Source organism: Rhipicephalus microplus, chromosome 4 (genome assembly GCF_043290135.1).
Source record: "Rhipicephalus microplus isolate Deutch F79 chromosome 4, USDA_Rmic, whole genome shotgun sequence".
NCBI lineage: Eukaryota > Metazoa > Arthropoda > Arachnida > Ixodida > Ixodidae > Rhipicephalus > Rhipicephalus microplus.
In genome coordinates this window covers 33,103,678-33,129,739 of record NC_134703.1, presented here as the reverse complement: position 1 = coordinate 33,129,739, position 26,062 = coordinate 33,103,678, and the positions used below count along the sequence as shown (strand labels likewise).

The following is a 26,062-nucleotide window of genomic DNA, read 5'->3' as shown; positions in this document are numbered from 1 at the left end:
GTTGACTGCCAGCCTCACTTTGCATATCAACACCGTCTCCACGCAAGAGCCCTGTTCTGGTCATCTACGGCGGCCGCGCCGCAGGAAACTTGGTTGGTTAGCAAGCGAATGTTTACTACAATCAATATTGCTCCTAAAAAAGCTGGCCTTGCTTCGGAAGACATTCGAATATGTTGCTATCGCATTCATTACTTCGCTCTTTTGGCCGAACTGTGACTCTAACTTTTTAATCACGTAACTATATATTTAAAAGTTAAAAAGTCACAGTTCGGCCAAAAGGGCGAAGCAATAAATGCGATAGCAACATATCCGAATGTTTTGTGAAGCAAGACAATCGCGTAACTATATGTTCGGCGATTTTTATCCAGGGGAGTAGTTTTATGGGGTTACATGATTCTACTCACGTGATTAGTTACGTGATGTACGTTATTGTGAGTCGCGTGAGGTATGTTACGCAATTTTAGTCACTGACTAGTTATCACGTGGTCTTACGTGATTTTATTCACGCGGCTAGTTGTCATTTGATGTTACATAAACTTTAGTGCCGTAACAGACTTGCCCATCATGATTGTTGTATTGCACGAAAAATTGGCAAACGACTTGTGGGAGTAAATCAAAAGTTGAAGAGGGCGAAACGAGCGTGTACTGCTATATGATGATGATAATTATTGTTCGCACCACCCGGCGCGACGAAAGGCTTAAAATACTCTTTTCTTTAAAAAAAACTCGCTGTTATACATTGTACATCGTGTAAACACCATAAATGACAAGTGAAACCTTACGCTTCTGTCGAGGACTGTGGGTACGAAGTCGTAGCCGATGCCTTCCACCTCGTACATTGTCACGGAAGGGTCGTTGGGTTCAGCATCGATGGCCAACTCCGAGCCGTGTGGATCAACGCCTACAATCTGCCAGGCGGAAAGTTTGGAGAAATACCATTAATCGAAGCGTTCATATCCTGAAGTATATACTCGATTGTTACACGTGGACGCTTTTTATTTGCACTGATGGACAACTGAATCAGTGGACTGATACTGAATGAAGATGACATTGCTTCTTTGAAGCAGTCAGGTAGCATCACCCTACATTGACGGCCGACAAAGAGAAAGAACTCACACTTAGAATGTCATGAGTGCATGAAGTCACAATGCCCGGCTGCCCTGAACTGTTGTCTTCCTTGTATTTGTTATGCGATTCTGCATGACTGCCTTTGTTACTCGCTAAACCCATGTACCGCGTTACAGCTGTAGTGCTATTCTGCGTTGAAATGGAAGCCTCTATACGCAATAACGGTGTGCATGCGTCACCTATTTGGTCATTAGGAATGTGCCAAAACGAATCCTATGAGTTACAGACACCGCCAGGTACGCATTTCCTGGAAAATAATTACATTTGCGAAAAAGTCGGAATACGACCCGAGCTGCAGGTTTTTCAATCTTCATATTTTACGTAGGTAAGAAAATGAAAGAGGGGATGAGGAATGACGCTAATATTTGAGGAATTCGTCGGGTTGATAATAGTGCAATACCGTAAACCAAATTCACCTTAAATTCTTTAGAAGTTTTGATGCTCCCCTTAACAGAGTTCCTTCAGTGTCTTTGCTACAACTTCGCAAGGAAAGATTCTTAAGAATATGACATGGCTGCTTGCAAATATGGGGCAGTAGAGACGCAAAGAATTGGAGCATCAGTGTCGAGTTCATGTGTGCAGTCGAAGTACGTTCTATGATGAGCAGCAATGCCACCTCATCTGAAGTATGACAACGAAGTGTTTGTTGCTCCTACCTGAACGTTGGGGAGTCGCTCCTTGAGCTTCCTCGCGACTCCAGTGGCCGTGCCACCGGTGCCGGCACCCATGACCACCATGTCCAGATGGCCACCGCACTGGTCCAGTATCTCCTCGGCCGTCGTGTCGTAATGGGCCAATGGGTTACCCGGATTTCGGTACTGCAAGTTGTCAGGAGTGTCGTCTCGAAACTATCCTTTGGACTCTTCATTGAATGACGCGACAGATAACGAAGTAAGCAATTAATTGAAGGGGAAAATGGGAGCAATAGCGTCCCGTCACATAGATCTGCTAATTAGATAAGCATTTTATTAGACCAAAGTGCTATGGCTATAGTGCTATAGTTAACCTAGTGATGCGGGCGTCTTCAGAAAAGTATGGACATCTCGGAGTTCACTGAGGAGATAGCCTTCAACAAACAGGCATGAAAAAATGCTGGAGTCCAAATTGGCCCGCAGGCGAAGCCAGAACTACCATGTTGCCATGGGCAAGATAAAATTTGAGCTTAGAACGTGGAGAATGTGGCAATTTCCCCAAGCACTCTGGGAGTTTAAGACGGCGTCGTATACACACACATGTTCAATTTGTCTCTGTGTTGCTGGTTCCTTCTAGAAGCCTCAACATGGCGATTTTATTACATTGTGTAAGCAATACCCATTCGGATTTAATAATTTCGTCAGGAACAGTGATCTCTTCTTTTATAATGAACCTAGAATTCATGTTAGCCGAAAAAAATATATTTCTTTAATGAGGCATCACCAAAAACAAAATACAACGCTTCTGGGCGAAAGTCTGGGAAAATGCTCGCTTCACATTTGTTACTAAGATGGCGCGAGAACTTCAAATCCAGCTTTTTTTTTTCACGTCCTTAATCTTGAATCTAGACATGGGACAAAAGATTACGTATATGTAACTATTTCCTCCGAGCTTTCGACTAACTCCAGGTGCATCTTGCCACAATATTTAAGTTCGTCAGTACGTGTGTGTTTTTGAAGTGGGGGTGTGTTGAGGCGAGAGCATAGGTGGTTGCAGTGTCACGACGATGAATTTTATCGCGCAATAAAAGCAAGCAACGCACCTGATCGAGGATGACGGCACCCGGGATTTCGCGGCAAAGGCTGAAGGCGACCGAGATGTGCGACTCGGGCGAATCGTAGCGAGCGCTGGTCGGTGTGCGCACGATCTCGGCTCCCAGCGCACGAAGCACGTCCACCTTCTCGCGGCTCATCTTCTCCGGCAGAACGATGATGCAGCGGTAGCCACGAATAGCCGCCGCCATCGCCAGACCAATGCCTGCGCAGCGGGACAGGATGCCGCAAGTGATTGCATCTGTCCATAGAGTTTCCCATATACACAATAGAGAGAAGTGGCGCTAGTGCCGGTCGGAGCTGCAATCCTATGGCGCTTCAGCGAGCTTGGGAATCACGGGTAGTACACGGATTTGCCTACACTCTTCGTACATTACGTTCCTTTTGGCTTCATGTGACTTGAGGATGCATGCTTTGTCACGAAACAATCAGCGGCAAACGTTCAGCAGTTGCACTTCACAACATTAATCTTTTATGCTTACCATTTCATATCGGGTCACAAAGTTCGATAGGGTTCGTTCTTTCCTTCGAAAAAAAAAAAACGGGAACAGCAATAAGCGAAGCCACAAGTGCGATTCGCCGCCCGCAAGTACGAAGACTGGGCAAATTCATGTACTATACATAATTCCCATGATCGCCAATGGATCGTAGCGCTAAAGTACCCTCTAGTTAATTTTAGGATATTGCATGGCACTCTCCAAGCACTTATAGGTAAGGAGCTATCTTGTAAAAAGGTCATGTACTACGTGACGCCAAACAGGCAAAATAGAATGATCCACACTCGCCGTAATAGCAACAGGTGTCGCTGACTGGCGCTTCCACGTTATATGCTCATACATACCCTATAAAGTAGACAGGGGGACGACCACCAGCTTATCTAGCTCAGTGGTTGAGCATCGGACGCGTTATTCGAAGGTCGCAGGTTTGGATCCTGCCGGTGGTAAGCCATCTTTTCGCCCCTTTTCTTTTTTCGCATTTACACTGTGATTACTTCAAATAACGTCCCTATACTTTCCCTGGCACTGTCAACGTGCGCTGAATCTCATTTATATTGTGTCTAACAAAGTAAACGACCCCTTAAATTTACACTTTCTTTCGTTTTAAACGTTGATTGCTCGGTTGATGGAGCCCAGCGTTGAAGCCACTCAGTGTTTCTTGACGTGCTTCCATATCGCATAATAGACGAGCCTCTCGTTTCGCCTCCGTCTAAATCCGAACGCTGTCACCGAGACCGAATTAGTGTTTTTTTTTTTAATCAGCAACCGTGTAAGCAGGGCATCCCCACAACGGTCCGTGCGCTCTATTACTGTATTATGCAGACATGCCTCATTGAGACGCCTTTCAACAGGCAAGAACCATAATTTACTCATAGGATTCGATGTCATTTGTTATCTGATGAGAATAAATGCAGTGATTAAGAAGCGCACCTTTTATTTTACTTTTTTTCGCCCTCAAAATTTACATCGATTTCTTTTTCAGGCGAAAAACATCTTATTAGACAAAACTAACTTAGAAACCAAATGTTTTGGCTGTAATTCACACAGTAAATTTAATCGAAATTGGAAATAGTGATCCGAACCTTGCGTTCGATCTTATCTACGCACACCCAGTAGGCGTCGCGATAGAGTGCCACTAAAGATATAGCGGTAGCAAAGCACAGAGGCTTACCCGTGTTTCCGGAAGTGGGCTCGATGATGACCGAGCTGGGCTTGAGGATGCCGTCCCGCTCGGCCTCCTCGACCATTCGCAGCCCGATGCGGTCTTTGATGCTGCCCCCAGGGTTGAAGAACTCGCATTTAGCCACTGCGCATGGCGAGGTATGCATTGGTCCGAACATTTTCGAAAACCTGCACACCATCTTGGCTTCGTTACTCGTTACTGTAAGCAAATAGCCGTTATATTCGGGATAACTTCATTTTCTGATGTTGCGCGCCGTAGGCTACGTTTTCCTATACGGCAGGGCTCACGACATTGATGGCGTCCGGCAATAAGTTTTCATTGTGAAAGAGTAAATTGTCAGCCATCTCGTTACGTCAACGGTATAGCGGACGTCTGTAGAAGCCACACAAGAGTTAAAAATTAACATTCCTTAGATTATTAGATGGTGGTGGTAGTGGTTAGAAGGAAGAGGAAAAAGGCACCTAATTTCTGTCTGCCTTCAGGCGACACGGCGCAGTGCCTTATAGGGGTGGGGGGAAGAAAGGATAAAAAGAATAGAAGGAAAATAGGCGAAGAAGAAGGCATAGATGCGAAGCAGCGTATGGCGGTAGCAGCGTCCGTCTCTCCCTCGTTCCTTCCGGTGGCGTCCACTTCCCACTGCACATGCACGTCTCCTCCTCCTTTCTCTCCCCTCCCGTGGCGTTAACACATCCACAGAGCATTCGCGTCTCCTTCCCTCTCTTTCATGTGCCGCCCTCTCTCTTTCCTCAAGGAATCACCACTTTCCTCTAGGAATCCTCTACTCTATGGAGCGGCGAGCACCGGCGTGGTGAGACAACTGCCTACGCCGCTAGGGGGCGCCACACTTGTTCCGCGAAATAAAATAACGGAGCGCGAGCGCGCCGTTCTCTCCTGCTCCACGCCGCGATGAGAGCCAGCGTCAACGCCAGCACCAGTGTCAGCTTTAGTGCCAACACAGGCTCTCAGTGAAGTACGCTATCTGCCGCTCAAGCGAAGCTTCGCATTCACACATGGTTCCCTTTAGCGGGAAATGGTGTAATCTTTTCACCAAACGATTGCTTCACGTTACTCCGTCTTTAGTTCCTCCTCAAACTTGTTCAGATTTCATTTGACGCTGATAGTACATCCTCTGCCGAGTGCAGCGATTCTATATTTTGACTCGCATGTTCATAGTAGCCTGGAATACCAATTGACAGCGTTTTTCGACCATGTTCAAAAAGTGTCGCAGGGCCCTTTAAAGTATGCACTATGCTACGCCCTCTTGTCCATGCGACGCCGATCAGGTTTGTCACTTTTTTTTCCCTCGCTCTTTGACGTAAGGATGCAATTTCAAGCTACCGATTCACCGTGTAAAAACTTTAATAAATTTCAGTATTTTTGTGCCTTTCATTTTGCCAAGTATATATAAAGCTACCGATTGGTCGGATAAAAACATTTGTGAAGATCAGTATTTTTTGTGCATTTCATTTTGCCAAGTATATATAAGCACTAACTCACTACAAAAAAAAAAAAACTGCGCATTGCTGCTCCAACCTGACTTAGTACTTTTTATGTCGCTTGCTGAAGTACTCACATAGCTCACATTCCAAGCCATACTCTTTGTTTATCCTGTTGATGCGCACCATCGGTGTTTCTCCGACATGATGGAGGATGTCTGGGTAGACTTTTGGCTTAGGTGCTCTGTAAAATAAACACCAAGTCGTAAACTGCAATGACACAGACACCACAAGGCAAGGAACAATCACCTCTAACAATTGATCTTTTCCCATTGATTTTCCTTCGTTTTATTTACGCAATTAATTGACATAACTTCTATTGCTTATGCTTTGTTTTCATAGTCAGTCATTTAGAATCGCAGTGATCTTAAAAAGATGAACCCATTTGTCTTAATCATTATTTTCTTTAAGATTAGACAAGGCATATGAGTCATTTCAGACCAAATAAGAAGTGTTTTGTTTTAAACACACACTATGACAGAAATACACTGACACACACATTGCAAATCACTTCCTTCAGTATGTGCCATTCGTAAACCTGAATTAAAGAGGCACGTTTTCGAAACGTCATCGTCTGAGATGACCACGGAAAAAAATATCCATTAGTGCCAGAGAACTGAACGTATTATTCTTCTAATTTCATAATCTGAGGAGATAAGAAAAAATTGAGACGTTGCATTTTGCATTTCTTCTCGACAGTGGCGACACTGGTTGCTTCCAACACCGCGCGCCTATTGTAGAGACATGCCGGAAGTCTCGCTTCATAGCAGTCGGCATGCAGCGCATGCTGCAACAGTTTTCGAAACATGATATTTAAACGGTCCCTAAACTACTTCGTGTTCGAAGACGAGACAGCGGTTCCCATTTCGCTTTTAGTACTTTCCCTACCGGCGCTTCCTCGCCACTTCTTTGACGAGAATTGAGCCTATCAGGTGTACGCGATTTCCTTATCACCACTTGCATCGTCGAAAGCGCGCGAAATGAAGCGAAATCAGTCGACCGCACACTATAGTCCGGCGAAACGAAGCAAAACGGGCGTGCGACTGCATGGTAAAGCAGGGTAGCAGACAATTCACTGCTCATATCCCTCTTATAGGAACCACTTTCCACCACACATGACGTTACGTGAAAAGACTGAGAAAGTAACGAAGCAAGCCGAAAAAAAAGGCGGGAAACACCAGGCTCGTTCTTTGTATAGTCAGAGATCGTTCAATGGCCCTCAAAAATGTAAACAATCCTTTTCTTTGAAATGTTTTCATTCTATTTTAACGCGCTCAAGAGCCGCCATGCTAAGACCAGGCGAACGTCACGTGTGACTTTTTATAGGCGTCGACAGGCTATTGTGTTCGAAGGTGCAAACCGGCGTTGCATCGCGACAGGAATAGGGCAAAGTACTAGCATTTTATGAAGGGGGCAAGTGCCCATTTCGCTCCCCTCTAACGACGTCCATGGTGACTGTGCCTGTCAAGCTAATCAAAACGCAGAAGCACCAGCGTCACGGTCCCATGACGAAGCGTCACTTCCGATGCCGAAAGTCGCCTTCGCGCGTCGCTGTAGTCGGTGCAGGAAGTAGTTTCTATGCTCACGCTTATTCACAATTCCCTTATTGTCGGCGCTCCTACCTGCGGTGTGATATCTCCGCATTCCTGAGCACCAGAGAATGCTAAGAGTACGACATGCTTAATTTGTGTCGCAGAACCCTGTTATCTCTCTCTCTCTTATGAGAGGTGCCAGGAGAACGTAGCTGCGCTTAAAACGTTGCTTCAAGGCCGTAAACCGAACAAATGTTGGGGCAACTACGCATTTGCGGTGCGAAGACAGAGGAAACAGGAGAGCTATATATACCCTGCTCCTCACACTTGCTTCTCTTTCCACCCTCATAACCTTCCCAGGACTGCTCCTCATCCTTACTTCTCTATGCGAAACGAGCTGCGTACATCGAAAATAATGTGGGAGTGAAAGGGTTAAAAGCGCGTCATGCCGATGTCAAGAAAAATTTGCTGCCTTGAAATGCAAAAGCGTTTGCAGAGTACCCACTTAGTGACATGCCGATGTGGAGATTCTTCGACTGGCCTACCGAGCTTCCAGGAGCAGACGCTGTCCTTATCCGGAAGTATGATGCTCTCTGTCTTATGCGTGCAGTATTTTGTCCACGATGCTTGCGGTGAGCAGTCACCTACGCAAAAAACAAAAAGAAAGAAAGATGGAATCGTCATTCATTTTGTCACATGGCATTAACGCAATTGAGGCTCACCGCTGAGAAGTTTTTCCCCTATATTGACCGGCTATTCAATGCCACCAGCCTTTAGTTTGTTAGTTTACTTACTGCTGATGAGCGGTACAGACAGACAACCGGAGTGGCGCCACTGGTTCAGACAACGATTTTACGGTGTCATTAGCTTCGATTTCAGTAAGCGCACCATGCGCGCACTCTAAAAACGTTGCTCTAAAGCAACATCGCACCCTTAAGGGTGCTTTGTGTGTCTATAACACCCTACAAGGAAACAGCAGAGCTAGGGCAAGCACCCTTAAAGGAGTAAACTGGTTCACAGTGTGAGATTATCAAAAGTACAGCACCAATACTCAGCAAGCGAAGTAGATCCATCGTTATTATGACAAAGTTCGCTCGCTCATTACGAACGTCTCTGAAAACATTGCAGTTGCGCTCTTCAGCGTTTATAGGTTTTCCTTTCGTCACGTAAACTGATCTAAATTCATCTTTCTGCAACGTTTATCAGTCGTGGCTTTTTTTTTTACTCTTCGCAAGAAATTCTCCGATTCTCCTGTTTCACTCAACCGCCTGTCTCCACTAATAAGAAAAATCAAGCTTTAGTTAAATATGTCACCACACAAAAAAGTAATTGTGAATGCAACGAGCACGTAGCACATTAGCCTACTTTTTAAAGATTTTTGGACACATTTCAGACATCCTTGATAGTCTGTCCATGCATGCCTGCGTACCTGTGCATACTAGCTTCGCATCAACTGTTTGCAACAGGCTGTTTGGTTCACAACGTAAACATCATATGAGCTATTGATTCCCGCATTAGAAATAGCATCGGAGGAACACTGCGTGATAGTTTATTATCTTTTGAAAAATCGCTGCCATAAATAGGACGCGCAGGACAGCGATTCACGATGCTCAAATTCAAACAATCCACGACTGCCATATTAATCCGACTACTATCCACAACATCAACTTCCACAGTGTGTGGAATCTGAGGTATTTTTTAAATGCACCATACATTCATCAACGTCATATAGATGAGGTATGTGTACGTCATCCTCTTCATACATGCGTTATATCCACGGATGTCACCTGAGAGCGCCTTTGACGAAAGGTGCACTCCGATGACGTGGTGCGCGCAATGGTGAAATAGTCTTGCCACTAACGATCTGCGCATGTTCCGAGCCTCACAGTTGCGTAGGTAGGTGTCGCTGACGGCACAGAGTGACACGTGTTCACACTGAAAGTGCTCACGGATGTACATTACATAAAAGGAAGCGCATAGTGGCCAGGCTATTGCGCATTTCGTGCATACCTTCCTCCTCATTATGCGTACGTTGTATACCTTCTGCTCCAGCCAACTGCAAGTTTACGTACAGATTTTTTTCTTTAGCACTTTACGTCAACTTTTGATCTAAACGACTCTTGCACTCGGTTAAAAGCGCGTGATTAGCAGCCGAAAAGCACGGTACTTCATTTTTTCTCGTTTTACATACACGCCAGACGGCTCGAGATGCTTCGCTTATCTAACAGATAACAGCACAGATAGGTTTCTTCCAGGATTACAGTTTATGAGTGGGGACCGGGCGAGATAACCACACTTCTTCCAGAGATAACACAATGCGGTTCATAGGCCTCACTTCGTGTGAATACTTGGCTCAATCCCAACAGTGGCGTTTTCTTTTCTCACTCGCTGCCTCTTCCACATTACTAGTCACGTTTGTGCCAGAACTTATAGCCACAGTTTACTTTCGCATGCCATACGCAAAACCAACCTCATTTATCAAAGTTTTTAACGCGATAGTGTTAAAAGAGATTGAAAGACGTGGCATAAGTTTAAAAACGAGATGAACGAAGATGGCCCAACATAGCGTACTGTAAAAGAGCTCGTTTCAGAGAAATTCTGGCGTTGTGTAAGCGTGGGCGTCGTTGGTTGTGAGCGAAAAATTGTCATTTTGTCCATGACCAAAAACTCAAGAAAGAGGGAAAAAAAGAAATAAAGTTTCCTGGTCCGAAGGCGGATCGAATCCAGGCAATATGTGTGGCAAGCCGCTGCTGTGATACCACAGAGCCACAATATTATATATATATATATATATATATATATATATATATATATATAGCTTTGCATATAAGACTTCACATACTCGAAAAAATACAAGCGAATAGCAGTACAAAATGCAATGAAGGACTATCAGCATTGCGCTCACTATTGATCAGTATCTCGGCATGGGTAACAATGGTTCAACTCACCACGCAATCCACTTTGATACATCCTCTTATACCTTCAGGACTTCAAGAAGATGGCACACAGATTCGCAAGAAATATTCTCGCACAGATCGCACTTCTACATCGGCATTTTCAAAGGCATTTAGTGTTTGTCGTAAACTGTGCAGGCTCAGGAGAATAACAATCATAAGGTACTCCAGCCACGGTTTCTCGCAAAAAAAAAACAGGTGGTACGGAGACTTGACCTTTTTCAAGGCTCTCTGCAATATTTTCCAGAAAAACACTTCGCTCGAGCAATGTATAAACACGTGTTGAGTTTTTTTTTCATTTCAATACGTTAGTAACAATGTGCCCCATGGGATGAATAATCCCCTATCCTTCAACATTTTTTGAACTGGTAAAGTAACAGAATGCAGGGTAAATAAAGTTTTGACCCTTGGTGCTACAAACATTCTTCTAACACGTTTAAGAACACACATCCTGGGTCGGCACAGTATTGTACTCACAGTACAATATTGACGAGGTCTTTATACCATTTATTACGTGAGACTTCAGTCAGATACTCTATAACTAAAACCGCTTGAGGCCCGTGTACATAGATTTAAGCGCACATTCAAGAACCCCAGGTCGTCCAAATTTCCGGAGCCCTCCACTACGGCGTCTTCCATAATAATATGGCAGTTTTGTGACGTTGAAGTCAGAACAATTATCACAATTTTTTTAACGAAAATCGCACTGACGAAAAACAGGACGAAACTACTTCCTTTAGATACCCTGGATTGGTTCTTGCACATTTCCTGACGACACTAGAAATCCCGGCAGCCATAGTTGTATAACAGTTTTCAAAAAAAAAGGAGGGGGGGGGGAATCGTTCACATCCCGCAGAAGAAGAAAACGGCTGGCCAGTAGTCAATTATTTGTTGAATCTGTTTTGCAAGAAAACACTATATATGATTGTCATGCAGTGGAGGGAGTCTCCGAAGCCCATCGTATATGGCGTGGCAGAAGCGTATAGACACGCGCCAGGCGTCGACAGATGTGAATTTTATTATTTATTTATTTATTTATTTATACATACTGCCAGTCCCAATGGGGACTATTGCAGGAGGGCAACCAAAAGATACTATAGATACACTTACATTGAAAAAGTGAAAATGTATGACTACAGATCTTATATGATATTACATGGATTATATGGGAGCATAAACAGTGTGGTGAAAAACATTTAGAACACAGATTTGGTACATAATAGACGGTTATTAATAACATGCAAGAAATATCACTAATAAACATGAAAGACTTTTCCATGCGTACGACACTGATATACTTATCATGATCAAAAGGCACTCAAGAATTGAGCATCAATTTAACTATGGGTGGCCCGAATATGATTATTAAGCAACATCAAAAAAGTATTCAAGTCTTTACTATTAATTATACAGCCGGGTAATCTATTCCATTCTCTAATTGACTGTGGGAAGAAAGAATACCTGAAGCAGTTGCTGTTGAAACGGTATTCCTGTAAAGTTAATGGATGTTTATGGCGTGACTGTCTAGTTTCCAGAATTGATATGAACCTAGAGCTGTCGATGTTTAGCTGTTTATGAATGAGTTGGAAAAGCATTTTTAAACGTGAGAGTTGAGCGCGATTTCGCAATGTTAGTAACCCAGCTTTTGCGATTAATTCAGTAGGTGAATCGAGCAGACTGTATTTGTTGTAAATAAATCTAACCGCCTTTCTTTGTACACTTTCTAGCTTTTTAATTAAGTTATTTGTGGCCGGGAACCAGACTAAGTTAGCGTATTCTATTGTAGGTCGAATGAAGGTTTTATAGGCTAAGAGTTTTGTTTGAGGTGGTGCGGATTGTAGTGGGTGTGTATTAAGGCCCACTCATTAGAAAGCGCCCAGACACGTTGAATCATCTTCAGCAGCACAACCATCAGCAAAGTGAACAGCTGCATAGGTTCACGTGGTGCCCTATACGGACGCGTAGGGATAATTATCATGTAGAGGGCACTCAACAACTGTGCTTGCTTTAGACATACAATGGTGCTTTGAAACGGCCAATGTTACTCGCACAGTCGTTCGATCCCTTGTGGCAAGACTGAGGCATGCACTGAAAACCGAACATGCTATAGCAGTTCAGAAAACGATGCGCGCGATGCCCGATTACAGTATCGCGATATACTGTTGACAGTGAAACTAAAGCGTCATTTTTTTCTTTGCTTCTGTTTCGGGGCGCTCTGCACTGAGAAATTTACTACAAGTTAAATCTTCGATTAGCCCTCTTGGTGGATGATCTACCAGATACACTTTTACCTTCAACGCCGATGATCTGCTAATAACGTCTGATAGCACATGCGCACGTTTACTGACGATTGCATGCGTAAGTTATCGTTTAATAATGCGCCAATGACGACCTCTCCTTCTAAGGTGGCTTTGGTCGCATTCAATGATACTTGTAGACCAGGGCTAATGATTCGTAACATTTCTAAATGTAACATCTCTTTTACCTGAAAACCATATTTTTCGCATTTTTCTTGAAACATTAGTAATGACAAAATTATTACAACCTCATGGTGCAAGCGTACCTATATACGTCATCCTCCCACCAAGTTATTTCTTGAGTCGATCATAAATACCATTTGTGGAAATTCTTCTAGATCATCGGTGGTTCTTCACCGCAACTTACAAAGCAGTACCCCTCAAGAGCGTAAAGATCGCTTGCAAAAAATTGAGATTCAAACTCAGCTTCGCGACACCAGTCAGAGTAAGCGTCATTCATTCCGCCACTTCATCAGAAATACTTAACAGGCGAGTTAGGACTGTCGTGTGCAGTTTTTGAGCGCAAGAAAGAGTTCACCCCCCCCCCCCTACCCAATCCATAAGAGAACCGGCCACGCCCCGCCACGCCCCGCCACGGTGGTCTGTAGTGGCTAAGGTACTCGGCTGCTGACCCGCAGGTCGTGGGATTGAATCCCGGCTGCGGTGGCTGCATTTCCGATAGAGGCGTAAATGCGGTAGGCCCGTGTGCTCAGATTTGGGTACACGTTACAGAACCCCAGGTGGTCGAAATCTCCGGAGCCCTCCACTATGGCATCTTTCATAATCATATGGTGGTTTCGGGACGTTAAACCGTATATCAATCAAGAGAGCCGACCATTTTATCTCGCGGAATTATTGATAATAACCCAGTTAAAGCACAAACTATCGCTCCACCCATTAAAAACACGCCAAGACATTGCCGTTATATCTCTCATAATTGCACCCACGTCACTCGGTCTCTCGTAGCTCAATTACAACATCGTCTTTAACTATCGCATAGATTGCGTAACTACAACTCCGGCCTGATTCACGGCGATACGTGTGCTTTTATATAACTTCCCATTGGTCTTGCGTGCGAGCCACCTGTGGTACAATTTCTCAGGCTGCATCGTCCTCAATTACGACCCCATTTGCGAACACCTGCTGAAACACTTCATCAATAAAGCTTATCACGTCCATTTGTTTCTACGATTCATGCTTTCTTTTCTCTTAGTTACTTCAGGCTATTCCTTAAAGGCTTGGCTCTATTCATGCGGAAGTGTCGGCGTGCAGCTGCAGACTGCACCAATTGTGTGTATGCAGTACTTATTGCATTTCCGTTATTTTTCATAATGCATAACAGTTGCATAGTAGCGTAATTCATCTATAGTAATTCTAATATCTCGCGCTTCACTTCCGATATCAATCAATCTGTAATTAACATCGTGTTTTGTTAACTCAGTAAAAACTTTTTTTATTCGACACTTCTCAAGCAATGCCTATTATGAGGCCTAAAAGGTGAACATAAAATCGTGAAAATGCATGAATAAATAAATAAATTATTGAATAAATGGGGCACAAAATAACACTTCACCAACGGGCTGTTTCTTTTTCCTCCACTGCGTATACCGACTGTCTCGAATGAAACCACGAAATCGATTCAGTTATGAAGCCTGACTGAATGCCTTTTCTTGAAACGCAGTAGGTCAGTAATGGTCGGCGAGATTAAAGCCGCCTATGTCTTATGAACGACGTCGTGGTCGGCGGGATGTTTCAAGTTGATTCTGACCTTCCGGGGTATTACAAGAGCACACCTAGAGCGGTAAACACACGTACATTTTTTGGGCAACATTCCGACAGAAACAAGAGCCAAGCTAAGCCGGAGATCAAATCTGCGAACTCAACTGCAGCGGCAGAACGCCTTGGTCGGTGGACCAGAAACACGGGTCATGCATGCGTCATTGCACGCGGAAGAGCACGGCTTTAAACGAGGCCACGAGTGCGTTCCCGTGCACCATAACTGTTCTCGAATAAACTAGCGCGTACGCTTAGCGCTACGTGTGCTCGAGTAGCTATTAAGCGCTGCGGTCCTTCCGAGCAGACATGAGGACATCAATTTATCAAGCCGTGAGGCATGTCTCATGCAAAGGTGGCCTTGAATGAAATCATGGCGTGAGGATGAAACAGTACCAAAAAGAAAATAAAAAAGAAAGAAAGAATGAATGAACGATTGAAGGAAAGAAGGAAAGATAGATAGATAGATAGATAGATAGAAACAAACAAAGAAAGAAAGAAAGAAAGAAAGAAAGAAAGAAAGAAAGAAAGAAAGAAAGAAAGAAAGAAAGAAAGAAAGAAAGAAAGAAAGAAAGAAAGAAAGAAAGAAAGAAAGAAAGAAAGAAAGAAAGAAAGAAAGAAAGAAAGAAAGAAAGAAAGAAAGAAAGAAAGAAAGAAAGAAAGAAAGAAAGAAAGAAAGAAAGAAAGAAAGAAAGAAAGAAAGAAAGAAAGAAAGAAAGAAAGAAAGGGTTGATGATATGAGGGGTTTAACGTCCCAAAACCACCATTTGATAATGAGAGACGCCGTAGTGGAGGGCTCTGGAAATTACGACCACCTGGGGGTTCTTCAACGTGCACCCAAATCTGAGCACATGGGCTTACAACATTTCCGCCTCCATCAAAAATGCAGCCGCCACAGCCGGGATTCGATCCCGCGACCTGCGGGTCAGCAGCCGAGTACCTTAGCCACTAGACCCCTGCGGAGGGGGAGTAAGAAAGAAAGGGGCATGAAGCTTTGAATACAGCTATAGGCGTGTCGTGGTTTTCTCCATACGCACGCATTTTGTGAACCTTCACCTATCAAAAGCATCAAAACCTTGCATTCGTCATCGAGCCGCTGACGAACATGAGATGGGATTCTGCAAATGCGTCATCGTCCACTTCTGCTGCTATAGCTTTCTAATCCAAACAAGCTTCGTGTCATTTGGATTGAAAGAATGGCTGAAAAAAAAGAATGCAAAAATAATGTCATGTGATGTTAGTGGTATACTTGACATTTCCGCGTTGTGAAAAGAAATCGTGACAGTCGGCTCGCGTGCGTCTTAACGCGTGAAATAGCGCTTGCTTTAATATCACGACGTCGCCCTTACGAAGTTTGCGTTAGAGGATTGAAAGACGAGTATACCAGAATCTTGCCGAGAGGCAGGTCTCACTTATGTTCAACACACTGCAGCACTTGGAACGAATGTGGAAACTATTTGCTCGGCTAAATAGTAGTGAAGGGAAAGAGCCACACGAAGCACTAGGGATTTATGGAAAATGCCAACTGTTAATGGTCAACAAGCAGTAATACAACTAAAAACAGTATTCGGCTGTTGTCAGAGGGAGACCTGGAGAGATATCCGTGAGAGAACAAGCCAAACGACTGACAGAGATTGGGCAGCCCAGCGCACATACTATGACGATGTCAGATTCTGCTCTGGTGAAACCACAGAGCCGCTTCATCAACACGTGTATAGAAGTGATATTTCAAAATTACAGTTATATTAGTGAAGAGTATGAACACACTCGATGCCAGGAAGTAGTCAGACACGCACAAACTTCATTGTTTGAAGCTGTATACCACTATGCATATTCTTTGCATTCGGTGGGACGATGCCGGGCGTTCGGAAGTAAACAGTCCCGTTTGTCCAGGATGGAACGCCGATCGAATAGGTGTAGATTAACCGCGTCTATAACTGTGGGAATAAAACAGACGAAGCAATGGAAGGCACACACGACACAGCGTTTTTCAACTGAAGTTCCATGAATGAAAAAAACGTCACGGTTGTCTGGCGATTATGGTATACCTTGACCGCTGAATCGAAGGTCGTAGGATTTAATTCCGGCCGCGGCGGGCACATTTTCAGCGGAGGCGAAGATTCTAGAGGCCCGTGTACTCATATTTAGGTGCACGCTAAAGAAAACCAGAGATGCGAAATTTCCGGAGCCCTCCACTGCGGCGTCCCCCAAAATCATATCGTGGTTTTCGGACTTAACAAACCAGTAATTATTATAACGTGCAAATCCGGGTTGTTGACATGGTGGTAATTACGTGTATTTACGTTCACGTTTTTAAACATGACAGTAACGCTATGTGATGTGTCCCGTTCATTTCTTCGTCCACGTTTGTGGTGCTGTTTTGTCGTGAACTTTCTAGTTCACGTTGACAGTCGTACTACGCTAACTGCTAGAAAAGAAGTGTACATTTAAGGGAACATTTTCCTTTGTTAGATACTGTGTTAATGAGATCTTACAGACACTCAGGCCAAGAAATTCTGAGCACGTCGTAGGCCCGTGTGCTCAGATTTGGGTGCACGTTAAAGAACTCCAGGTGGTCAAAATTTCCGGAGCCCTCCACTACGGCGTCTCTCATAATCATATGGTGGTTTTGGGACGTTAACCCCCACAAATAAATCAATCAAAGCCAAAAAAAGTATAGGAGATGTTATTAGAAGTAATTGTATCGTAGATGTGACGCTAACCGTTAGTTAGTGACATTCGTCAGCAGTGCAATGATCCATAGTGTTTAGAGGGATTTTTTTTCGAGCTAAAGGCGCGACTGAAGTCCTTCAAAGAAATCGGTAACGACTTCTCTTATTGCTTTCAGGAAAGCCGAGTGTTCGGCTCAAGCAGACTTCGACACGGCACCACACCGCGGCAAACCAAGTCAACAATACCATAGAATTTCCACGAGTTTTACTGTGCTTACTGTGCAATTCCACCCTGTCGATTTGTCACCGTTTACTTTGATTTTCGTGTGCACTGTCCAGTCAACTGAAGCGCATCATACGTAGCGAGCATGCCGACACAAATTTATAGTCTTCAACCCACTTTTGAACGACGGCTGCGCAATCCCTAATTAAGTGACACTTTTTTTCTTTCTCGCGGACACAAAGGGACGGCGTTTAACTGGCTAGCTACGGCTATGCCTCACGCTCAAAAACGAACAGCAATCTGGCGCGGAACGTCCCGCTATATAGCGACAGGACGAATCTTGTGTTGAGTCATATGGCCATATGGAACGCGACGCGAGTAGCGCAACATGCACATTAGTGTGGTTGAGTGGTTGGGAGCTTGCATCTCCAGCAACATCCACTGCTCCGTATTTCACGCAGTAAAGTAAAATAGTTGACGTAAGTGCACGAGGACAGCCCGCCTTCTATTGCACGCGTTCTCGGTGCCCGCGCACGGCGGTAGGATCCCCCAACGCATTCAGGTGCAGAAATTATGACCAACCACTCACCCTTTGGCTGAACTGGCGCCATGGCTGTCAGCAGCTCACTGCCGCACTCGACGGAATAGATAAGTGGCGACCGGCCGACAGTGGCGCGATGGGCGCTGAGGGCGCCACTCATGTTCGGTGGATGCCGATAGAGTTGCCGTGCTTATCACGGCGCCGATAGATACACACCGCTGGCCTTCTTTGCACCGCGGAATGCGGAAAGGCCGTCGATAGGTATCGCTCAATGCTGGCGCTTGACCACAGACCACTTTCTCGGTGGCGTACTGAGAATGAGCGATAAGGCATGCAAAACACGAAGGTCTGCTAGACAAAGGACGGCCTCAGAAATTACGTAAGCTGTAGCAAGGTGACGTTTTTGTACTTAGAGAATGGTGCAGTGTAAAAAAGGCCAGTGGAAAAACCCCGGATGGCAACCTTACAGCCCAGGAGCTCCGCTTAGCACTATAGGCTATGCATGGCTATTCTGGCAGAAATATCAGCGGCAGCAGGCTGAAATCTTGGGGGATATTTAGAAAACGAAACATGTGGTGACCTGCTCTTTCCTATTTCTTGGTGAAAGGATGAATGGCAGAGCAAGGAGTGGAAAGGGTGAGGGAGTATTAATGTAGGTTAGCCCACACCATTCAACACAAATATTTGTGGGATGAGCTTAAAGGGGTCGTGAAACGCTCGCTCTAAAGCGACAATGCGAAGTCACCGGCGTCCACACGCACTAACTAGGTGACGTCCTCATAAGTAATTCTTTGCCTATCGAGGAATGCGGAACTTTTCGGTACTTGCGAGTGCGTGCAACTGGGACGCTTATCAGCGTCTTTGTCATACGCAATCAGCGCTAACTTGACCTCTGACGTCATATTAAGCAGCGTCCTTGTGGGACGCGGATCGTGTATGGCAGACACCGATGAGCGCCTCTTGCGCGAGCTCCATATGCCATAGAGTTCCGCGTTTCTCGATAGGCAAAGCTTCTATGCAGGTCCACTCGGGCTGATGATACAGTTAGCGCATGTGGCTGCCGTTGGTGCCGCATTGTCGTAGTAAAGCGACCATTTCACGACCCCTTTAAGCTGCGTCTGACTTTCTCCGTCACCATCATCATATGTTCATTGAGGAATGGTGGCCTGATGTCCAACCCACTTGGTCCTACACAAACTGATCCCATCATCATGCGCCTGCAAGTTCATTAACTCGATGGAGGCGGAAATGTTGTAGGCCCGTGAGCTCAGATTTGGGTGCACGTTCAAGAACTTCAGGTGATTGAAATTTCCAGAGCCCTCCACTAAGGCATCTCTCATATTCATACGGTGGTTTTGGGACGTTCAACTCTACATATTAATCACTGCGGCGGCTGCATTTCCGATGGAGGCGGAAATGTTGTAGGCCCGTGTGCTCAGATTTGGGTGCACGTTAAAGAACCCCAGGTGGTCTAAATTTCCGGAGCCCTCCACTACGGCGTCTCTCATAATCATATAGTGGTTTTGGGACGTTAAACCCCACATATCAATCAATCAATCTACATATTAATCAAATTAATCAAGTTCCTTCGTCGCTCCACTTACCCTTTGCCGGCCTCGGCCACGCTAGCCCAAACTGATCATGAGCAGTTTGTGCTCACGGCCTGACCTGCCTAGGTATATTTCTTCCTATTATCTGCTATAACATCAGGTACTCATATTTATTATCTCATCCGTTTTGCTGTCGTCATATCTCTTGAAGATAAGCCTATCATATTTACTTCCATCGTAGGCTGGACACTTCTTAGCGTTTGCGGTTCTTCGTTATCCATCACTCTTATTCCCCATTTGTTAGTGGCACACTACGGCGTTGTAGAAACTGGCGTCTTGCCTGACCTCTCGGAGCACATTTCAATATACGGCATTTGGAACCGGTAATATTGGAATATTATCCGGGCGTCGTTCGAAAAATATCCTGCTCTCGCTTTCAATAACATGCTCCGAGAAAACTCAGCGCAGTCACACGCCTGCACTTATGCCACTTCGCAACATTTCGCGAACAGAGGAGATAACAATCAATTGAGAAACAAGTTATGATGAACCAGCAGTAACATAACGTAGATGAGATTTCGAGCCACAACCATCCCCTCTCCCGCTCCAGAAATGTTTGTATTTTCTGTACATTAACGTGTGCGCACACAACGAAACACATGCACAAATTCTAATAAAGGGGTCAGACTATCATCGCGAAAACATTTCATGTCTCATGCGAACGTGGCCTTGAACAATATGCTTGGTAACGACTTGAAGCAGTTTTAAACATACTACGCGACTTCTCAGGCGGGAACCTATGCGAAGTGTACCAAGGCATGATAGGAATAAGTATTCATGATCGTAGCCATCGACGGAGCCATGACAAAGTCTTTAGTGATTCGTAATATGGAGTTAATAAACGGAACGTAGTGATTAACAGTAAGTGGAAATAGGTAGGAACGTTAAATAGTGAAATTAAGTTAGCGTCAGTAATCTAGTGCATCTAGTTAGGGACAGTCACTAGAGGCATTCCCAACGAAGACATGGCATCTAGTTGCTCATCACCCTTTATCTCCTTACCCCTTTCCCACCTAATCTCCAACAACCACCAAGAGTCGTCCTTTTCTTTCAATAAATACCACATTCATTGATTTAGGAATCTAATTAGGAGCGTGGGCAAGGGCGGCTAAGCCACGTATACGCTGCCAGGTTATGCTTCTTGGTCCCGTCTACAGCTCGTTTCAGGACCAGTGTGTGGATTTTCTTGTCGGCGTTGGAGAGAAGGGCCTCCCGTTATTCCTTAAGGGAGGGGAAATGAGCAAACGAGGGCCACTTTACGGGCATTCTCCATGAGCTGGCATGTTTGTTCGAATTCTCGACATTCGGAGGTAATACGTGTGTCATGTCACCATGACGGCACATCGTGCTAAGTGACGGCGTTGTGAAGTTCAATAAGGTTGAGAGCTGGGTTAGTTGGTGACTGTTTATTATACTGTAGATGCTGAAGAAGCACAGTTTTGACGAGTACAAAGGGGACACGAGAAAAAAATAGTGTAACTAGTTGTAGATATTACGGCGGTAGCAAGGCAGGAGCGTAAGCCGAAATTTTTCTCAAAAAGAGAGTGTGTCTACCCTCCCCGTTATGATTGTGCTTGTATATATGCGCACGCGCACATGTAGATACAAAGCGTAAAAAAGTTCGACGAGAGGTCCAAATCTCCTTCTTACTGTCGTCGCAAGGCGTATAAGGTGACCCTTGGGACGGCGTAGTGGCCATCATGGTAGCAGTCAACACCAAAAGAGCTTTTTTTTTAAGGATAACGCCTCGCTCGTGAACACATCTTTGTTTTTCTTTTGCACAAGTCTGTCATGGCTATCTATCTATCTATCTATCTATCTATCTATCTATCTATCTATCTATCTATCTATCTATCTATCTATCTATCTATCTATCTATCTATCTATCTATCTATCTATCTATCTATCTATCTATCTATCTATCTATCTATCTATCTATCTATCTATCTATCTATCTATCTATCTATCTATCTATCTATCTATCTATCTATCTATCTATCTATCTATCTATCTATCTATCTATCTATCTATCTATCTATCTATCTATCTATCTATCTATCTATCTATCTATCTATCTATCTATCTATCTATCTATCTATCTATCTATCTATCTATCTATCTATCTATCTATCTAAATGCGCAACGCTCCAATTTAACTGTTTCATTCTTTCTTGTCGGGAATCGGACTTTCATTTAATCATATGGTGGTTTTGGAACGGTAAACCCCACATATCAATCAAATCACCAGTTGGGCTTTTATTCACGTGCGCAACACTTCAGTTGCTAACGACGACGGTCTGGTATTCGTATCCATGCAACAGCGAAATATAGTACGAGAAATGGCATGACACCGGGACAACAGATCAGATTGTCATATCAGAAAAGGCAGGTTGCCGACAAGCACATGATTGAGGGTTAGTCAATCACTAGGAGACGGCGCATAGAAGCACGCATGCAGCCAGCGTACCTCGGAGGGCCACATTTCTGTACGCTCGCCGACACTGGGTTTTGAGCATACAACACCGCCACTAAAATTCATGCGTTGAGTAACTTGAGTACGTACTCGAAATCGTTAAACATCTTTTCTAAGCACTTGCCTCTCTATAGTGCAGGAAAAAAGAAAAGTTGTGCAGAAAAGAATAAGCACCTACGCTATCACCACTGCTGATAACTCCGCAGTAGATTGAAAAAGGGTCCAGATATTTTTCAAGTACATGAAGGTGAGTGTGCCTGATTTAATACGCTTGTTCCTGGCTGAGAAAGAGAAACGTGTGATTTCATCGAGGTCACAGCTCGTGACACTCAAGTGGCTAGCAAAGCTCTTCGACGCGGCTTGTCTCTCTAACCGACATGCGGTGCCTAAGCAGAATGCGACTGCCTAAAGGTGGTGACGTTTTTAACGAAGCGCCAAAAGGCTGGAACAGTCTTCTTTTAACCACCAAATCGCAGTCGTATTCATCAGGGACACAAAAGATACACAAAAAAAAAATGGTCGTACCTGCAACTTGAGAGGTTCCGAACATGTCCTTTTAGTAGGATTTGGGCAGTCGCTATGGACTATGGAACGCGACCTTGACCCACTTCTTTCTGCGTTTATTGTCGGTCTACTCTTGCTAGTTACGGCCACTACAGTGAACGAAGAGAACTGCTAGTTATGATGATGATGATGATGGCCTAAACGCATGGCTCATACCCACTCGGGGAGATCGGACAAGAAACGATTATTAAATGCCAAGCATTTCTTAGCGAACTTCGGCGACTTTGGGCGTATCTATCTATCTATCTATCTATCTATCTATCTATCTATCTATCTATCTATCTATCTATCTATCTATCTATCTATCTATCTATCTATCTATCTATCTATCTATCTATCTATCTATCTATCTATCTATCTATCTATCTATCTATCTATCTATCTATCTATCTATCTATCTATCTATCTATCTATCCGCCTACGACTTTTAATTAGCTCTCCTGGCCGTTTGGATAAAGGTATCGATATCAAATTTGGTACGAAATAACATGACTGTATGACGAGCATATTTGACTAGTCATAACATGAAAATCATGACATGTATCTCATGAATGTCATGATTTACATTTAATGGTCCTGCTGCTCTTGCGGTGGTTTCGTTCACATGACATGTTGCAAAACGGGTATGGTTTGACATGATTGCATGGCAAACACAAACGACAGAACCTAACATGAAAATCATGACATGAGTGTCATGTAACAACATGACTACATGCCACGCTCATGATGCGCTCGCGACCGTTTCACTAGCGTCACATGTACCAAATTTGGTATTACGGTACGTGAAAGGATGACGAAGGTTTGTGACTGGCACAAACATGATATATCATGAGATGCGTGTCATGTAACAACATGACTACATGCCGTGCTCAGGATGCGCTGGTGGCCGTTCTGGTAGCTTCACTTATACCAAATTTGGTATTACGAAACGTGATCGAATGACGAAGGCTACGGAAGGTATGAGACTGGTGCAAACATGATAAACATGAGATGCGTGTCATGTAACGATATGACTACATGATAGGCTCAAGATGCGCTCGCGGCCGTTCCGCTAGCTTCACACGTACCGAATTCGGTATAACGTGACGTGAACGGACGACATAGGTAAATAACACATCCAAACATAATAACCACGACATTCGCGTCATGTAACAACGTGACTACATGCCACACTTATCATGCGCTCGCGGCCGTCTCGCTAGCTTCACATATGCCAAATTTCATATTACGTGACGCCAACGGATGACTAAGGTATGTGACTGGTGCAAACATGATAACCATGAGATGCACGTCATGTGAGAACATGACTACATGCCACAGTTAAGGCGCCAATACATTTCGACGTGACGCGGTGCACGTGCTCGCCAGCGTTCATTTCGTCGCGTCACGTCGGTGTTGCCCCGCCAGGCACCGGTCATGCCATGTACTAGCACGCCGCGCTGCATTGCTTTGACGCATGCGCTTTTCAGCGCGTCCGGCGTCCCTCCGTCACGAAAACAGGGAGACGCAGTGTTGTCTGGGTAACGCATCGGCACGAAATGCAGCATGTCGTATTTCTCGCCGGTTGCCGTCGGGCCGCGCTGACGGACGCTGGTCGTGCTTGGCGTCAGACTATTGAGTGCTCACGTTTTGTTAACATAGCGTCGCTGTGCCCAGCGTGCGCACGCGTCCACGCTTCATTGGAGTATATGGCTCTTCATGATGCGCTCGCGGCCGTTTTGCTAGCTCCACATATACAAAATTTGGTGTTACGTGACGTCAATGGATGACGAAATACATGACTAGTGCAAACATGATAATCCTGACACGCGTTTCATGTAAAATCGCGTCAACATACCTGGCTCATAGCGGGATCGCGGTCCTTTTGCTAGCTCCACATACACTAAATTTGGTATCATGTACGTGACGTGAATAAATGACGAAGGTAAACGACACATCCAAACATGATAATCATCACACAGAAATCGTGTACGGCATAATTTAACTGCACATCGTAACGTAATGCTGATTTTACAGTGATATATCAACCTTTATCATTCGTGCTTCGCATATTATTGACTCCCACTGTACGTGGGATCTGCCATTTTTTCAGATAGTGGATCACAGATTACTTTTAAATCTAATGAATTTTAAAATGGTTAGAAGAAATAAACCTTTACTAGTGCCTCTTACACGCGACACTAATGATGACTTCATCAAGCCATATGACACATACCCACTATAAAAGGGTTCGTTGCTCATTTGATTGTCCGGCTGAGAAGCAGACTTTTTTTTAAGCTGTCCAATAAAGTAACTTTGGATACATAAATGACGTGCGGCGTTATGAGCAGCTCCAGATGAATGAGTTCATTACAAAAAAAAATCGCACCACCAAATTAACACAAAGCCTTGAACAAAGTGAGTGAAGGAGCCATTTGTGAGCAGCACACCTCCCTTTTTAAGCACTTTGTGAAATCCGCTTTGTTTTTCTAAAGTCAGGCAAGTTATGCTTGTTTGAATTTTCCTTGTGATGGCTCCTTGCCGAAGGAATGACCACCACGCAGGCGCCTTTCAGACGAGACAATGAGAAAATGGCTCCTGCCCAGCGGGATGAACGGGCGCTTTCTATCTGCACGGCAGCTTAGGAGGCCGCCCTGTCATTGTCTCATGTCTCGCGTTGGCGTCAAGCAGGTCCCACGTCTGATGCACACAAAGCTGTATTCACACCATGATGATGATGATGATGATGAACCTTCAGCTTTGCTGGCACTCGCCCACAAAGGGGGATCGGCCAAGAACCGGGCGGCAGGATCATCAAGTGTGCTAAGTCAGGCAATCAGGTAGTCTCGTAGCCGAAAATAATAACAATAGGCTAACAGGGTAATCTCTTTGTTGCCCTTATGTAGTCGCACACAGCAGAGAAAACCTCCCTGTGGCTATAACCTAATGTAATCCCTCCGAAGGATAAAATTAGTTCCACGTTTATTTTTAAACCTAGCTTCTCAATTGGTTCGACCAGGTATCTTTTCCTTTGATAAGCATAACGTTGACAGGATAAAAAGAAATGATCTATTGATTCTGATACCTTGCAAAAGAGACACAACGTAGATGCTGTTGGTCCAGCTTTATGTAGGTAGTAATTCAGATGCGGAATTCTGCATCGTAATCTGGTGATTGTAATTTATAACTGCCGAGATACACACCACTGTTTGTTCCAGCAATATCTTAGATGTACGAAGTCTCTGACTTTATCCAATGATAATTTTTCTATTTCTTTGTGCAAACAAGCCTTTCTATATCTGAGTGCTGTTACGTAGGCGAAATCAGGTAAAATAGGTAAGAGTGGTCCGCTTAAAGATGCTTTCGCTAACGAGTCTGCCATCTCATTTGGATAA

General features: G+C 44.4%; 1 protein-coding gene across 5 annotated transcripts in view; it reads right to left on the bottom strand.

The window, feature by feature from the left end:
- The window catches only part of Cbs (Cystathionine beta-synthase), a 52,723-nt gene that overhangs the window by 12,227 nt on the left and 14,434 nt on the right, over positions 1-26,062 (bottom strand). For 2 of the 5 annotated variants that reach the window (XM_075892482.1, XM_075892479.1), the window contains exons 2-7: positions 8,087-8,225; positions 6,127-6,233; positions 4,542-4,676; positions 2,864-3,078; positions 1,785-1,946; positions 783-908 (exon numbers count right to left, since the gene is read on the bottom strand). In XM_075892482.1, the coding sequence (XP_075748597.1) occupies positions 783-908; positions 1,785-1,946; positions 2,864-3,078; positions 4,542-4,676; positions 6,127-6,233; positions 8,087-8,225 (884 nt within the window). Of the gene's footprint in view, positions 1-782; positions 909-1,784; positions 1,947-2,863; positions 3,079-4,541; positions 4,677-6,126; positions 6,234-8,086; positions 8,226-10,529; positions 10,567-18,089; positions 18,242-26,062 lie in introns of those variants that run through there. The other 3 variants (XM_075892478.1, XM_075892480.1, XM_075892481.1) reach the window with 3 other exon arrangements.